This window comes from Ceratina calcarata, unplaced genomic scaffold (assembly GCF_001652005.2).
Source record: "Ceratina calcarata isolate Rehan_Ccalc_2016 unplaced genomic scaffold, ASM165200v1 scaffold219.2, whole genome shotgun sequence".
Classification (NCBI taxonomy): domain Eukaryota; kingdom Metazoa; phylum Arthropoda; class Insecta; order Hymenoptera; family Apidae; genus Ceratina; species Ceratina calcarata.
The window spans coordinates 246041-261826 of record NW_017143660.1 but is presented as its reverse complement, the minus strand read 5'-3'; the positions used below and the strand labels follow the sequence as shown (position 1 = coordinate 261826).

Genomic DNA, 15786 nt, shown 5'->3' with positions numbered 1-15786 from the left:
ACCGAAGCGCACTTCGTTTATTTCATTGCTTCGATATTCAAAATTTATTGACGTAAGTGTATTAAATAATTCATTAAAATAGCAATGTTGAACGTTACTCTTTGTGTTTGCGTTATTACTGTTAATTGCGTTTCAGTTAGGAGACCCTGAAAATAGAATAGTACAAGGCGAAATTTTTCATGTTGTTGATGACGATTTATACATTGATTTTGGATGGAAATTTCATTGCGTATGTCCAAGGCCAAAAAAGGATCCAAAGTAAGTTACAAGCAGTTTTTATTTTTATTAAATAACAATGAGAATCTCAATGTTTCAGTAAATATGTCAGAGGTTCAAAAGTTAAGCTAAGGATAAAGGATTTGGAATTATCCACAAGATTCTTAGGAGCTTCTAGTGATTTAACACTTTTAGAAGCCGATTGTGTTCTTATGAGTTTAATAGAGTCTCCAGTAAAATCAGATTGAGCTTGTAATGATATTTCTATCGTTTAATAAAATTTTAAATTAAATATGCATACTTCTTTTCTTTTTTGCATACCTCGACATATTCAAAATTTATTTACTGTTGAAGTATTGTTTGTTCATTTCCAAAGTAGAATTCTTTTCGTAATCAGGACGTGCTTCATGTCAAGGCCTATTAGCTCAGTTGGTTAGAGCGTCGTGCTAATAACGCGAAGGTCGCGGGTTCGATCCCCTCATGGGCCATTTTTCTTTTTATATTTAATATCAAATCGACTAAAAATATGATCAAAAGATATAATTTCAATTTTTCATTTCTTTAACAATTTACGTGATTAATGTGACATACAATTATGCATTATACATTCCATACACGCAAGCACATACATTCCACTCCAGCCACGCAATGACTGATAAGGATATATATCAAACTTGCCTTCGGGCCGCTACCGCGCCCCTTGATACATGCATGACCTTTTGACATTGGTTAGCGATTGCTAGAGAATTACGAATGGAAAATATAGCATATAGATTAAATCATATTGTTTTAACAACGGGAATTAAGACTAGTTAACCTAGTCTCTCCTATCTAGAAAAAGCATCATGTACCGAACGAAAACACCTATTTTGTTGTAAGTGATTACGTAAGATAAAATCTGTCTAATACGTTCGTGTTTTTGTGAGATTTCGTAATCATACATTCCTTACAATATTCAGATTTCATCCACTCGCTGTGCACATACGTCATTTGCACAAGGAAAACTCAAAAGTTGTAATTACCAGAATCGATAAAGTAAGGAAATGTAAGGAAACATTCAAATCATTAGAGAACTTGTAAAAATATATGTATAAAATCATCTCTATATTATAGATTCTAATTGCAAACAGAGGGGAGATTGCATGTCGTATTTCAAGAACTGCTAAACTCTTGGGCATAAGAACTGTAGCAGTATATAGTGAAGTGGACAAAAATGCTCTGCACGTAGAGCAAGCAGATGAGGCGTACTGCATTGGTCCTGCACCCTCCAGCCAGAGCTATTTAAGACAGGATAAAATTATATCCATAGCAAAAAAATCAAAGTGTCAGGCTATACATCCTGGATATGGATTTCTTTCAGAGAATACGGAATTTGCGGAGCTCTGCCAAAAGGAAAACATTATTTTTATTGGACCTCCGGCGAGCGCAATACACAGCATGGGTATTAAAAATACTTCAAAGAATATCATGATGGAAGCTGGAGTTCCTGTTATAGCTGGTATTTAATTTTAATACACTTGTTACATCACATATTCCCGCATTTACGCAAAACGATATAAAAGCTTATTTAAATTTAACTTAATGCAATTAGGATACCACGGAGAAGATCAATCGAATAAAACTTTGATACAAGAAGCTAAGAAAATTGGTTTCCCTTTAATGATAAAAGCTGTACGCGGCGGAGGAGGCAAAGGGATGAGAATCATTTCGAAAGAATCGGAATTCGTTGAAGGTTTAGAATCTGCGAGGACCGAATCTATAAAAGCATTCGGCGATTCGACAGTTCTGCTTGAACAGTATATCTGTGATCCCAGACATATTGAAGTGCAAGTATTTGCGGACAAGCATGGAAATGTTGTCCACATGTTCGAGAGAGATTGTTCTGTTCAAAGACGGCATCAGAAGATCATCGAAGAAGCTCCCGCCGTATGTATATTGGAATCTTTCCAACAAACACTGTTTAGTATTATAAAAATCGGTTACAAAGTGATCGTGGTATGCCGTAGCCCGGTATTTCAGCAAATTTAAGGTCGAATTTAGGCATGACAGCGGTGCAAGCGGCAAAAGCTGTAGGATACGTTGGCGCCGGTACCGTCGAATTTATAATGGATCGTGATCAAAACAAGTTTTACTTCATGGAAATGAATACGCGTCTTCAAGTAGAACATCCCATCACAGAGGCAATCACCGGATTAGATTTGGTAGAGTGGCAGTTACGAGTGGCAGCTGGAAACGAACTTCCATTAACACAAAGTAATATTAATCATCGAGGACATGCTTTTGAAGCGAGAATATACGCTGAGGTGATAATACTTTCATGAAATTCTTTCTCTTTAATCTAGCTTGAATTGATTTCTGATTATAATTAATCATAGAATCCCAAAAAAGATTTCCTACCAGGAGCGGGGAAACTATCGTATCTGAGAACACCGAAAATTACCAGTGATGCTATCAGAGTCGAAACTGGAGTTCGTGAAAAAGACGAAGTTTCCATACATTATGATCCAATGATCGCGAAACTGGCCATCTGGGGTAAAGATCGAGAAGAAGCGTTAGCTGTACTTCGGTCAAAGTTGAATGAATATAATGTAAGTTTATTTTCGAAACTAACGAAGACAGTCACGATTCAATACTATAATTTCTATATGTATATTTTTCAGATAGCAGGACTCGATACTAACATAGAATTTCTTAAGAGCTTATGTTCTCATCCTGATTTTCGTCAGGGTCAAGTACACACAGGATTCATTGATGAACATTATGAAAAGTTATTTCCAAAATTACAAATACCGAGCGAAGTTGCAGCTCAGGCTGCACTTGCCTTGATACTTTATGAAGACACGCAATCTCTACGGTCTTCCCTTGCAACGAATGATCCTTTGAGCCCTTTCGCAACGGAAATTGGCTTCCGATTGAATCATAGTTTAACGAGTACTTACTCCTTCAATGTTTGCGACAGCAAGATCAAGGTCGAAGTAAAATACATCGAACCGGAAGTTTATACTATGAGAATCAATGAGATTGGTCAATGGCGAAAAGTATCGGGTATATTAAAGAAAAAGGAAGATACCTTGGAATTATGTGCTGAAATCGATGAGACGATTACGAGGTCAAAAGTACATAAGATTCGAGACAAATTATACTTATTTACCAAGGTTGGTATCTTTGCTTTTTATACTTTACTACGATTTAATCACGAAAATGTTAATAATTCTTGGCTTTCATAGGATTGTGGGTGGCAATTTAATATATCTCGTATGAAATTTGACGACTCTGTGGATAATGATACCAAGAGTGACCCCAGCAAAGCTTTGAGTCCTATGCCTGGTTGCATAGATAAATTATTTGTCGCAAAAGGAGATGTAGTAAAAAATGGAGACCCGTTACTTGTAATTAATGCCATGAAGATGGAAGTATGTTTAACTCCCCTTCAATAACCAGTGTAAAAAATTTCATACATTACCAGTAAAAATGAATCATTCATTTGCAGCACATTATCAGAGCATCCACAAATGGCAGAGTGGATAATATATTATGCTCAATAGGTGATAATGTACCAAAGGATAAGGTTCTCATTCAGCTAGCTGCATCTACAGGATCTACAGATGTGAAAAATCAAGAAACAAAGATATCAAATTGATGTCTTTCATATAATTCCAAGCTATTTATCTATTTTATATTCGAATTGTACATATATAAACTATTTTTATATTTGCATTTATTTCTTTTCCCATATGTATAAATTAATATGTGAGCGGTGAACATGATAAATCTTCAATAAATCTTCAACACTGCACCACACTCCACTGATGTATCGTGCATAGTCACACATAGCATATTACATGTACGTCATTTACGTCATTGCCAAAAAGCGCGCGAAATAGCCAAATAATGCACCGACGAATGGACATCCGGGGCAGGCATCATTTAGACATTTAGAGAATGTTCCAAGCATGACAATATCGTATTTTGATCGTTTAAACGTTTAGCTGAACTGGTAAAAGAAAACAGGAAAGAGTGAAAAAATAATAAAATGAGCAGCTTCCGGTCTTCGATGCGATGTATATCTCCTAATGCGAGGTTAAATGATAAGCTCGTAAAATTAAGTAGAAGGTTACGTAGCCAGTTGATTTCGGCTTTGTACACTTACGATATATCATTTTCTTTTCAGAGTTTTGACTGCGAAACCTCAGGTAGAACAAACGCTTGATATAAGACAGACCCAATACAAAGCAAGAAGTAGCATCACATGGTTTCTTGTAAATAGTTCTTTACTTGGGATTCTTGTCTTTGACATGTAAGCCACTCACGTTCCTCTGTCGATAGACTGTTGATTTCATTGATACTAATTTTAAATATTGTTTAGATTATATGGAGGTGAAGCATACAAACCCTTCTTTTGGGCAGAATGGTGTTTAGCTTCAATATTTGGATTAAACGCTCTTTATCATATAGTTAGATATGCCTGGGCTAGCTTCAGTCTACGGCCAATTCTGTTGAGTCCTAAGCAGAGACGACTGTTAGGTGTATCAGAGGACGATCCCCTTTTCAGAAATGAATCAGTATCATCTCAAAAAACGCCTGAACCAGTAGTTCCATTAAATTTATCATGCATAAGCTTCAACAGGAGAATAACTCCGCTTGGCTCTCCAAGACTGAGTGAATCTAGTATGACAATATTTTTTATATTTCAATACTACTTGAAATATCTCTCTACAGAATGTACTTATAATCTGTTTTTAAGAGGACTTTTCACCATCGAGTCCATTTTTTAAATATGGTAGTCCAACATCACAAAAATCAGCACCTAGTCCTAATGGATCTTTTAACAAATCTCTTAATGTCTCGATGAGCACCAACCTGACTAGCGAGGATTTGATACAAAGTGAAAAGGAGTTGCAAAATTATCTGGAAGAAGCTCGACAAAAAAAACATGTCCTGTCGACAGACATCGATCAGCCATCTAATTTACTTAGCTCCTTTTGGTCGCATCCAGCGATGAGAAATCCTGGAGAGGTTTCTCCATTGTTAAGAAGATGCGCTTATCAATTAGCACCTATTGTCGGTATGTTCGTTTACCCAGAAATTTCATTGTGATAAATTAAAAATTATCCGTAAACATTTCATCTTGCTTTAGATAAGTCAAAATCGACAAGTCCCGGTACAGAAGAAGGAAGCTCGCCTAGGGGTTTGTTTGGGACACCCGATGTTTGGAGAAAATATAGAATCGACCCGAATAAAGCGAATGAATGGACAGCTAATCTTCGATTGGTAAGTAGAACAAACTCGAGTTTAATGAACAGTGCCTATGAAAATATAATGCATAATGAAGGAATTGTATAAACTACTTCAGTGGATCAGCAAAACGGTTGTCGAACGAGTGGCAACTGAAATCGACAATGTATGTTTAGCCTTGGTTCGACATGGTTTGAGTGATTCTCAACCAGGATGTGTTGGACTGGACAGATTGAGAAAACTCGCACAAGCCCCTTTTTTAGTCACTGCTATTCCCACCTTACCAACTTTAGTGCCTTTCTTGGAACTTACTAATAATCAGGAGTATTTAATTAAGAGGATAAAAATCTTAGCGAATAGTGGTTCTATGAGCGAATTCAAGTGGAATGGCGGTGGACTTCACAATGGCAAAGATTGGGATGCCAGTTTGCCGACCGATTCAGCGGTAATTCAATTGTTATAGAACATTTATAGGATATGATTCGAGTAAGTAGTCGTGCGTGTTATTGCTACAGATAGTTATGCACTTGGTGTCGACTTACATGGACACGCAACTAGAAGCTCCTTTAGACCAACCTGATGCGCGACCGTTTACATCAAGATACATGGCTAGGTCAGGAATGAGTTTACCGCGTAGCAAAGGACCCATCATAGTGTCCCAATCCATAAATCCACCACATTACTGTCTGGCACATTCCGGAGATTCGTCACCCAATGATTACGAAGAAATACAACGTGTAAGTGGAATCATGGGACCTCGCTTTTCTATTGTCTCCACATTAACTGTAATTAGGTTTAATTCTTTTTCTTTTGATTTTTCTAGGGTAGAAACAACTTGTTTCATACGCTTCTATTATTCTTGTATATCGTCAAAACGAGAGATCATGGTATGTTAGGCCGCGTTAACTTAGGTCCGTCAGGTATAAACGTTCTATGGGTAATCGATGGTTGAAGATTTGGCCTTTCAATTACACGATTTTCTATTTATTTATTGTTTTGTGTCTGTTTTTGTTTATTGATTCGATGAATTTAAAGTTTTGATTTCGATACATTGATATTTTCATTTGATTGAATAAAGAATTGTAACTTGTTGTAACTTTTTCTCATACACGTAGATTATAACGATTGTGTGCTCAACAAAATTAATGTAACTTTATAATGTCAGTTTTGATGCTACGGATGTTTTATTCACAGTACTTACGTAATATGTACAAATAAATCATAATCACTATTCACATTTACTGAAAGTAATTTTTGTTTGTTTAACGCGATGCTCCGCAATGAGGCAATGTAACTCGGAGATCTTTAGTATCTGTATCTTCCCCTGATAGTTAACAAATTGTGATGTGTAATTGAATCAATGTACACATGAATACAATATCCATAAAACACGAATCGCAAAATGCTTTATACTTCGATTAAAAATCTTTCTTAAAACTAGAACAATTTGTCAATGAAACGTATCGTTTTAACGGATCGTAAAAATATTATGAAGACTGCATTCTTATTCTATGCCGTTATTAATTATCGTCTTGAACAAAGAATGCAATTTCACTCTTACTATTAATTAGTTAATATTTGTACAGTCTATAATTCTTTTCCTGTCGTAATCCAATATTTAAAAGGTATGTTTCGTGAAAAATTATGTTGCACCTTTTATGCAATTTATAATACAATCTTTGGGTAAAATCAATCTGTATTTACATTTATATAATAGTAATATACGACGATAATTAATTTTTCGAATCAGAAACGAAGAACATATATATCGTTCTCAGCCGATTCTTTTATCAATCAAGTCTAGTACCACAACGAAGGGATTCTTCGGAATGAATTAGAGTTACTACTAACATTGTGATAACATGCAACGTAACATTTGTATTAATTTAAAACGACTTAAATCAGTAAGACTGATATGAACGCTTAATGATATATAATAAAATACCTAAGCAACAAAACAGATACTATAAAACATTTTTTATATGATATTTGCGTACCTCTTGTTCAAGTACATAAGCGTGCTATGTATTTATGTTTTAATACAGACATAATATAATTCTGCGTGTCTAATTGCTTTTCGCACATTGCGAACACAGCCCAGAAAAGACGCGCAAATGGTAAACAAATTGATTCGAGACCGCATGTGTAGAGCGCACTTATTTTTCCATGCCTGGAAAAATTTATTTTACGTCGAAGATAATAAAACGCTTGTAGTAAAATACGCGTTCAATAATAAAATTATTCCAGAGAAAAACATTTCAAACATGTAAAAGATGCGATCGTCCACTGTTTGTTTCTTTCTCAGAAGAACTTTACTCAATGTAGCATCAAGTTCAATTTATGCATGTAATATACAGCAGTATTAGCTCATATTTAAATATAAACAAGGATATACAATATACTGTACAAAGTCGAAAATATTCGTTTGTTTTCGTTACCATTCTGTTCCAGTCCATTCTCATTTAGAGAATACGCGTGAAAAAAGTTTGGTATTAAACATGAAATTGAATAACAAACTCGATCAACATGTGAAGAAGTTACACGTAAAGTTAAGACGTAGTAAATATCTTAGTTCCTTCCGGTAATATAACTTCTTCACCAGCAAGAGTCACCGTAAGGGGAAGTATTAAAGGCATCAAAATTTCTTGATGTTGCATCACTTGATGAGTAACCGGTTCCGCTTGCCTGGTAATAGTGATAGTTTTAATATTTTGCGCCTTCACTATTTGTCCTTGCCCGATGGTGGCCTGTTCCAATGTTATTCTTTGTTGATTCTGAACCGGTTGCACTTGTGTGGCCAATGTTTGTGCACGATTTTGATTCTGTACCAAATTTTGCTTGCACCTCTTACTATGAGCATATCGACTTCCGTTGTTATTGAATCGTCGATCACAGGTCGGACACGCATAAGGTCTCTGTCCAGTGTGAATGAAAACATGCTCCTTCAAGGATTTGAGACGACGGAAGTTCTTCGGACAATACTTGCAGTGATACTTAGCTTCACCCGTATGCGAGGTCAAGTGATTGGCAAGCGTGTCGGCTCTCGCGAACGCTCGCGAACAGTACTGACAAATGTACGGCCGTTCTTGCGTATGCGTTCTCATGTGCATCTTCAAGTAAGCGTTTGTCGTGAACGGCCGTGAACAGACCTCGCAGACGTACGGTTTTATGCCATTGTGTGCTCTGAGATGCGCAATCAATGTCGTAGATTGCGTGAAACTCTTGGAACAAATCTCGCACAGGAATCTCTTTGAGCTGTCAGGTTCCTTAGTCTTCTTAAACGTCCGATCGTGTTTCGATAAATGATTCGTCAACTGCTCCTCTTTAATGAAACGTTTTGTACAGCGCGTACACTTGTAAGGTTTGACCATGTTATGCTTGGCTACGTGTATTTTCAAATGTTCTCTCCGGTAAAACTTTTTCGGGCATATATCACACAAGTATTTCTTCCCCTCGTGAACTTGAATGTGCCGTAAGAGACCTTTCCTTGAAGTATATCGCTTGTTACATTCGGTACATTCCAAACCTACAATATCCGTCCTTCTCTTCCTGCCGACTCTCTCGCCCGGCTTTCTCTCCGCTGGTCGTGGTTCGATATCCCTCAAGTCCTCCTCCGTAAGAATACCTTCGGTAACATGTTTCGCCCTGTGCTTTCGTAGAATCTCGTTGGTCTCGAAAGTGTCGCCGCAAATATTGCACTTCCTCACTTGGTCTGGATTTCTTTCCGAACACTTATCATAATGAGCTTTCAATTTGTCCTTGCGGTAGAACTTGACGTTACAGATATCGCATTCGAAGTTTGGCTCCTCGTGTAACAATTGATGTCGCAACAACGATTTTTTCGTGCTGTATCGTTTTTTACATTTCTCGCATTCGTGATTGTCCATCGTCCAATCCAGACCGCTCTCGAAATCCGAATCATCATCCTTCCTCTCAGTATCGTTGACCTCGTCGTTGGCACAATTTTTGTGCCAATCTTTTTTCTCAGTCATTTGTTTGGACTTTTCCGGCTTAGCCGATTGCTCGTCCTTCACATGTTGTTCCATGTGCTTCATCAGCGATTGTTTCGAACTACATTTTTTGTTGCAGCTCTCGCACTCCAATTCCTTTTTATATTTTTTCTGCAAGGAAATTTCCCGTTTATTCCGAGTGTAATTGCCGTCCGCAGAACTAGTGCGATCGATTTTAGCTTCATTTCCTTCGTCTTCGTCGTCATCTTCCAAACCGGTATCGCTCGTAATTTTATCGATAATCTTTTGCGCAGCCCTCGCGGCGACACGTTTTATACGTTTATTAGGATCGTACTCCTGACCGTGTATGAAAGTCTTGTGATTCGTAGCTATCAGATGATTGCGTAAAGTAAGTTCATTCCCGAAAGCTTTGCTGCACTCTGTACACTTATAGACCTTTGTGCGTTCATGTTGCTGTTCCACGTGTTTCTGCAATACATCCTTTGATGTAAATCGCTGACAACACATCTTGCAACTGTACTCGGTCCCACGGTGTGCGTCCTTTTTCTTCGTCGAATTATTTTCTGTCCTCTGCAACAATTCATCTATTTCCGCACTCTCCATTCTTTGATTGTTGTCTTCCCTTTCTCTATCTTCCGTTTCGTAAGCCTCTGTTTCCTTATTGACTAATATTTCCGCACCCATTTCTAGATCTTGCTCGGTCAACACACCTTCGACTACATGCTTTGCCCTATGATTTCTTAGTTTCTCTAACGTATCAAATTCCTCTTCGCATATGCTACACCTGAGATCAACGTGCGATGCTTCGTGCTTTCGTAACCCACGCTTCGTGTAAAACTTTTCCGAGCACTTGACACATGCGAACCTCTTCGTGCGCACGCCATTGTTCTCGTGTTCCCTGTTCGAACCATCCTCTTGTTCATTTTCGCCATCATTATCGTCATCATTGTTGTTCTCGCCCCTCTTTACCTCGCTTTCTTTCCCTGCGTCCTCTTCCTCACCATCTCTCTTCTCTTCGTCTTCTACCTCGTCCTCGATCTCTGTATTTTCTTCTTTTTGTTTTGCTCGCTTTCGACATTCAGAACTTGAATGTCGTCGTTCGTTTTCGTAATCCTCGAGGTCTAAGCTGTATTCTTGTTCTTGGAATGAAATTTCCAGTGGCATCGGTTCATCGCTTCCTTCTTTTTCCCGTTCGTGTTTTTTTAAATGTTTACTATACGAGATAATGTATATATACTGTTTTCCGCAATAGGGGCACTTGTTCGATCGTTTACCCGATGGTGGTGATTTCGCAGCCGGACAGATGCTCTTTTGCGTTGGCGTGTCCAACGTCGTTTTCTTCGTTAAGGACAACGCCTTTCGGACCTCTTCGTGAGAGTGCATATGCTCCCTTAATACGCCCTTCGAAACAAACTCCTTGTCGCATAGATAACACAGAAAAAAACATTTTTCCGACTGGTCAATCTGAACGTTCTTCAGTCTCGAGCTCAGGTTCAAGTTCTCGAAATAATTTTCTTCGACAGAGTCTAGTTTCGTTTCGTTTCGTCCAACTAATTTACGCTTGCTTCTTCTGGCCTCGTTTTGACATTGAAACTCCTCATCTATCTCTTTGAAATCACGGTTCGCAACTACCAACTGTTTTGTTTCGATCTCCATTTCTTGAGTCGTTACGTCAGTTGCTTTCGCCAACAAATTTGCATATTCCTCGGAACAATCTACTCTTTGGAACGATTCCTCAGAACAATCTACTCGCTGAAATGATTCTTCCGACGCAAGTTGTTGTTCCTGTTCCTGGTGATGATCTTCGGGCAACATACACTCCGTGTGCAATATATAATCGTGTTCCACAGTCGACATATTTTCAAGACAATCATTAGTCTCGTTTTTTAATATCTCATGCTTCGGAACATCTGCAATCATGCAATCTTCTTCTTCTTCTTCATGGCTCATACAAGCTTCCGATGCTTGTTCAGTAGTCATTGTTTGATCGATTACTTCCTCGATTACTGAGTCAGTATTTTCTTCTGTTAAACATAAAGAATTCATTAATATTGGACATGAAATATCTCCACTTTTATCATGAACCTAGTTACCTCTCATTTCTTCTTCTTGATCTGTTTGAAATAAAGCCAGTTGTTCCTTCAAAAGTTGAGACTTTTCCTCCTGAGACATAGGTACAGATGTAAGTGCTTCATCAGCATTCTGGTAATCATTTTTCACATGCATTTCTTCTACATGCTCATTCCTTTCTTCACTTTCTAATTGTACTTCAACTTCATTAAAAAACAGTTCTTCCTTCATATTTACAGTAACATATCTTTCTCTGAGAACTGTGTCAGCTTGTTCCACCTGTAGCTTGAACTCATATGCAGATTCAAGTTTATCTGCACACATACAACACACACGTGTCGGCAAACCATCTCCAGGTAACATCTGAAACAACCAAGTAACATTGAGATATAAAATTATGACCATGAATTATAATCTTTCTTGCTCCAAGAAAATATTTTGTGGCACAAGAAACTCATGGTTGATTATCAGATATGTTAGAGATACAATGCAAAAGAACAGGGAGAACTCTTCTCTTTTGAGAAAACTCCTATCGCATAATGTATGTACTTGATACGTCAAAAGTATAGCTCTTGGTTTGGCGCTACTCTGTACTGTGTTTGTAACCTCTAAATTATATGTCTAACCTTAACATTGGCGAAGCTCATCGCCTTTGCAGAAAGGGACGCGACCTCGTTTTCTAGGAATAAGTCACGCATCACCAGATTGCCGAGGAGGCAAACACGGCATATTTCTACCGTCGATACGATAGCCCCCTCGTTCTGTGACGAAACGGTCGTATTTATTTCTACGCCGTCCATGTTTTGTTTAGTGGACGGGCTGGCTCGTGCTTGCTGCTTTCCGCAGCCCACAGCCCGCAGTCCACGATTCTTGGTTCTTCCAGACTGTTACCAGTCAGTATCCCCGGTCACTGCTCCTTCTGATTTCACACAGTTATCGTTCCAATTTCAAAATCTGTAAGTATACAGGACAACTACACAATGGGCCCCTTCGGACAATCGTCCGCTACAGTGATACGGGATTGTACCCACGCTGCCGAACCACTTTTCGTTTCTTTTGTACACTTTTTATCACATTATAAACTATCAATGTTCACGTTTACGCGTTAATTTACTTATGCGCACGTATACACATATGTTAATAACGCACATATGTATATATGATGCGATCGTTTGTTAAAAGTTCGAGTCACGTCTCAAATTATTTGGAGCGCTTCGATCAATGGAGTATGCGTTAGCTTCGACAGATGGCTACAGAATCATGAAAATATGGTTGCGTGAAAAATGCAAAAATATACCAATCTATTCCATTAATTAATTAATTATGTACATTAGTCTAGTATTATTTGAGAATAAAACGTATAATATATCTTATATGTCTGGCTCTAAGTTCAGAAATGGTAAATCATACGATTCATACATTGTTGCTAAACGAAGAAGTAGTTGCGACAGCAATCCGTGAGAAATGCAAGATAGGTGGTTCCGGTCCTATATTAATTGTATAAGGGCTGGCGAGGGAGGTGAGGTAGGTCATGATAGATAATGTGACTCAAAAAATTCCTAACCGACTTTGCATGCACGCATAGGTGTGGTACGTTTTTTCTTTCTGTCTCTAATGCTTTGCATATTGTCCGAAATTCCTTGAGGTATTTTGTACAATTGCAAATACAAATACAAAAAACAAATTGTAACCGAAACCAACAGTTTTGCATCTCTCTCGTGTCAGCTTTCCTCTCACAGTTCACACTCCAAGTCCCGTTGAGATAGAGCTCAATCTCAATGCGTGCATTGATTGTGCATTGATTGTGTGTCAGTATTCTGTTCAAATATTGAATATGATTATTTGTAATGTTAAATCACGTTAAATAATAGTACAGTATTGCGGAAACGTCTAAGTACATAATGATGTATAAAATATTTACAAATGAAAAACATGGAAATTGATGAAACAAAAGAACCGAAGAAACGAAAACGTGGAATCGTTTATTTGTCAAGTATACCGAAGTATATGAACATCGCGAAAATTCGTGAACTTCTTTCAGAATACGGGAAAATCGGAAGAATCTATCTACAATTAACAGAAAATGGTTAGTTAATATTCTCATAGCAAGAGACAAGTTTTATGTTTGCGAAAAGATTAACCTCACTACAATGATTTCGATTTGATTAATTAGAATCTTTTTAATACACTTATTTGTTCAGACAATACCTGTGAAATGTTATATTTTTTAACAATGCTGTACTTTCATCAACAGAAGTGGAAAGAAGTAAAACAAAGAAACGAAAGAAAATTGGTGGACAATTCTTCAGTGAAGGCTGGGTGGAGTTTGAAAGTAAAAAGGTAGCAAAATTTGTTGCAGCTACATTGAATAATACACAAATCTCAACTAGGAAAAGGAGCAAATTTTACGATGTTCTGTGGAACATAAAATATCTGCCAAGGTAATCTATTAAATATGATGTATTTACTGTATGACTCATTTTATGTGAATTCATTTGTTTTAATACATTTGTAACAATATTGTTTAGATTCAAATGGGTTCACTTGAGCGAACGCTTAGCTTACGAACGAGCGGTTCGGAAACAAAGATTGAAGACTGAGATTGCACAGGCGAAACGAGAAGCCAACTTCTTCTCTCACAATGTTGATAGAAGTAGAAAACTGCAACAGAAGCAACAAGATGGTAATTTTGTACCACCTACAATAAAACAGAGAGACACCGATGCTGAAATTAGGAGCAAGAAGGAAAATGAATCCATAGATGATAGGTCAAATTTCTTAAAATCATTGTTTGGATAAAATAATTGGAATTCTCAGGATTTAGATTAATATAACTTCTTTCAAACAACGATATATTTAAAAATTAACAAATGGAAGAACATCCGTTTTTATATAAAAGACTTTTATTATTATTATATAAAAATATAATTTTTTCCAAACAACACATTCTGTGAATTTCCTTCTGTATCTTTGAAAAACAATTGGCAAAGGAAACAGTCTTTGTTACTATTGCTCAGATTCCTGTCACATTTTTGACGCTAGAAAGGGGCGAAGATTCCAAGTCGTCGTAGCATTTGCGTCATGTTGCATTTGCCTCGACAATGCTTTGGGATCTGAAAATTATTTAATAGCATTTAATTTTTCCGATAATAAAAATGTGAAAAAGTATGCGTTACCAGAAGTACGTAGATAATCGCCCAATGGTTCCTTTAAAACAGTAATCGGTATGACCATGCATAAACGAGGGTAGAAAGTCGATTCGTCCATGGAAGCAAAACTACAAACGATCATTCCCAACATCTCAAAATTACCGCGACGAACAATTGGTCCACCGCTAACACCGCTGTACGCTGAACAATTGGTTTGAAACATGTATCTCGATGTCTTTGTTACTGTTCCGCTGCTAATAACGGGACTGTCTTTCGAATAGAATGGAAATCCTATGGAAAGTATTTGCTCGCCTATGAAAAAGAGAAATAGTTCTTTTGTATGAAATATGAAAGTCTCTCTTCATACTCTCAATCGTGTTTGGTCATACTGGAGATGTATCACGTGTATAACAAGAATATGAAACATGTGTGTTAAACATGTATCGAATGAAATCCTTTTAATTTGTTTAGTATATGCTCTAATTTGTAGTTACTAAGAATAGAGACGTATTAGACCCAATTGCAAGGAGTTTGAAATTGAAAGATGAGCAAAAGAAAGAAAAGAACACGGTGGCAGAGAGAATTAAAGGGCTAGCAAAGAGCGACAGGGAACCGCGAAAAAGGGATAGAAGCAGCGCGAGTACCGCTCGATACCGACGAAACATCGATTCCACCCCCGAACGATCAATTGGCTTAATTTAGACCTAGTTATTTTTCTGTCGATGAAAGAAGGTCAGTGTTGTCCCTTGCAATGGCCGGCGCCACAGTGTCGCCTTATACGCGATGATCTTCCTATATTCTTAATTCTTACTTTCATTACCGTTAACCAACCGGAATAACCACCAACGGTGTGGATGCGTTATAAAAAAAGCCTCGATCCTCGATATAGCCGAACGGATAACTGTTAATATGAACGACTGTGATAGTGATCACGTCAATGCGGTTGTTGTTTTCTCCGTTTCACCTTGTGAAACATTTTAGCTTAAAGAGTCACGCCAATTTCTCTTTATCTCCCAAGTACGCTATTCAGCAGAATACATTACGCGATATGCATACTACACATGTTTAGGCAAAACTCAAATGAACAATTAAATGAATCTTACCAGGACTTACAGGTCTCTTGGCAAATTTGATAGCTCTCATCC

General features: G+C 37.5%; 5 protein-coding genes and 1 non-coding gene across 7 annotated transcripts in view; 5 read left to right on the top strand and 1 right to left on the bottom strand.

The window, feature by feature from the left end:
• mRpS28 (mitochondrial ribosomal protein S28) overlaps positions 1–512 on the top strand; it is a 1149-nt gene extending 637 nt beyond the window's left edge. The window contains exons 2-4 of the mRNA XM_026811443.1: positions 1–52; positions 137–258; positions 317–512. The exon at positions 1–52 is cut by the window's left edge and continues 9 nt beyond it. Of these exons, the coding sequence (XP_026667244.1) occupies positions 1–52; positions 137–258; positions 317–464 (322 nt within the window). The 3' untranslated portion in view covers positions 465–512. The remainder of the gene's footprint in view (positions 53–136; positions 259–316) is intronic.
• A 97-nt stretch (positions 513–609) lies between these two features.
• Mccc1 (Methylcrotonoyl-CoA carboxylase 1) lies at positions 610–3937 on the top strand. The gene is made up of 9 exons (XM_018020186.2): positions 610–1090; positions 1176–1251; positions 1330–1714; positions 1808–2142; positions 2223–2519; positions 2592–2804; positions 2877–3371; positions 3444–3629; positions 3707–3937. The coding sequence occupies exons 1-9, from the start codon at positions 1062–1064 to the stop codon at positions 3854–3856; spliced, it is 2166 nt and encodes a 721-aa protein (XP_017875675.1). The 5' UTR covers positions 610–1061; the 3' UTR covers positions 3857–3937.
• On the top strand, positions 631–704 carry TRNAI-AAU (transfer RNA isoleucine (anticodon AAU)). Its single transcript has one exon. It is a non-coding gene; the product is annotated as a tRNA-Ile (tRNA).
• Positions 3938–4117: 180 nt separating the features above from the next.
• Positions 4118–6540, top strand: LOC108622360 (transmembrane protein 209). 2 transcript variants are annotated; one of them, XM_018020194.2, is made up of 8 exons: positions 4118–4296; positions 4388–4513; positions 4583–4884; positions 4961–5281; positions 5354–5487; positions 5570–5896; positions 5967–6188; positions 6275–6540. In XM_018020194.2, exons 1-8 carry the CDS (start codon positions 4250–4252, stop codon positions 6401–6403), a joined length of 1608 nt encoding a protein of 535 aa, XP_017875683.1. In that variant the 5' UTR covers positions 4118–4249; the 3' UTR covers positions 6404–6540. The 2 variants fall into 2 exon arrangements, with proteins under 2 accessions (XP_017875683.1, XP_017875684.1); XM_018020195.2 differs by lacking the exon at positions 6275–6540 and having other exon boundaries at positions 5971–6101.
• A 1256-nt stretch (positions 6541–7796) lies between these two features.
• LOC108622353 (zinc finger protein 160-like) lies at positions 7797–15784 on the bottom strand. The gene is given in 6 exon segments (XM_018020176.2): positions 7797–11446; positions 11516–11855; positions 12119–12376; positions 14133–14190; positions 15583–15643; positions 15745–15784. Coding segments are annotated over 6 exon segments (4203 nt in total). The 3' UTR covers positions 7797–8000.
• LOC108622363 (activator of basal transcription 1) lies at positions 13278–14377 on the top strand. Its single transcript, XM_018020201.2, has 3 exons — positions 13278–13578; positions 13747–13933; positions 14021–14377. The coding sequence occupies exons 1-3, from the start codon at positions 13416–13418 to the stop codon at positions 14289–14291; spliced, it is 621 nt and encodes a 206-aa protein (XP_017875690.1). The 5' UTR covers positions 13278–13415; the 3' UTR covers positions 14292–14377.
• Positions 15785–15786: the final 2 nt, after the last annotated feature.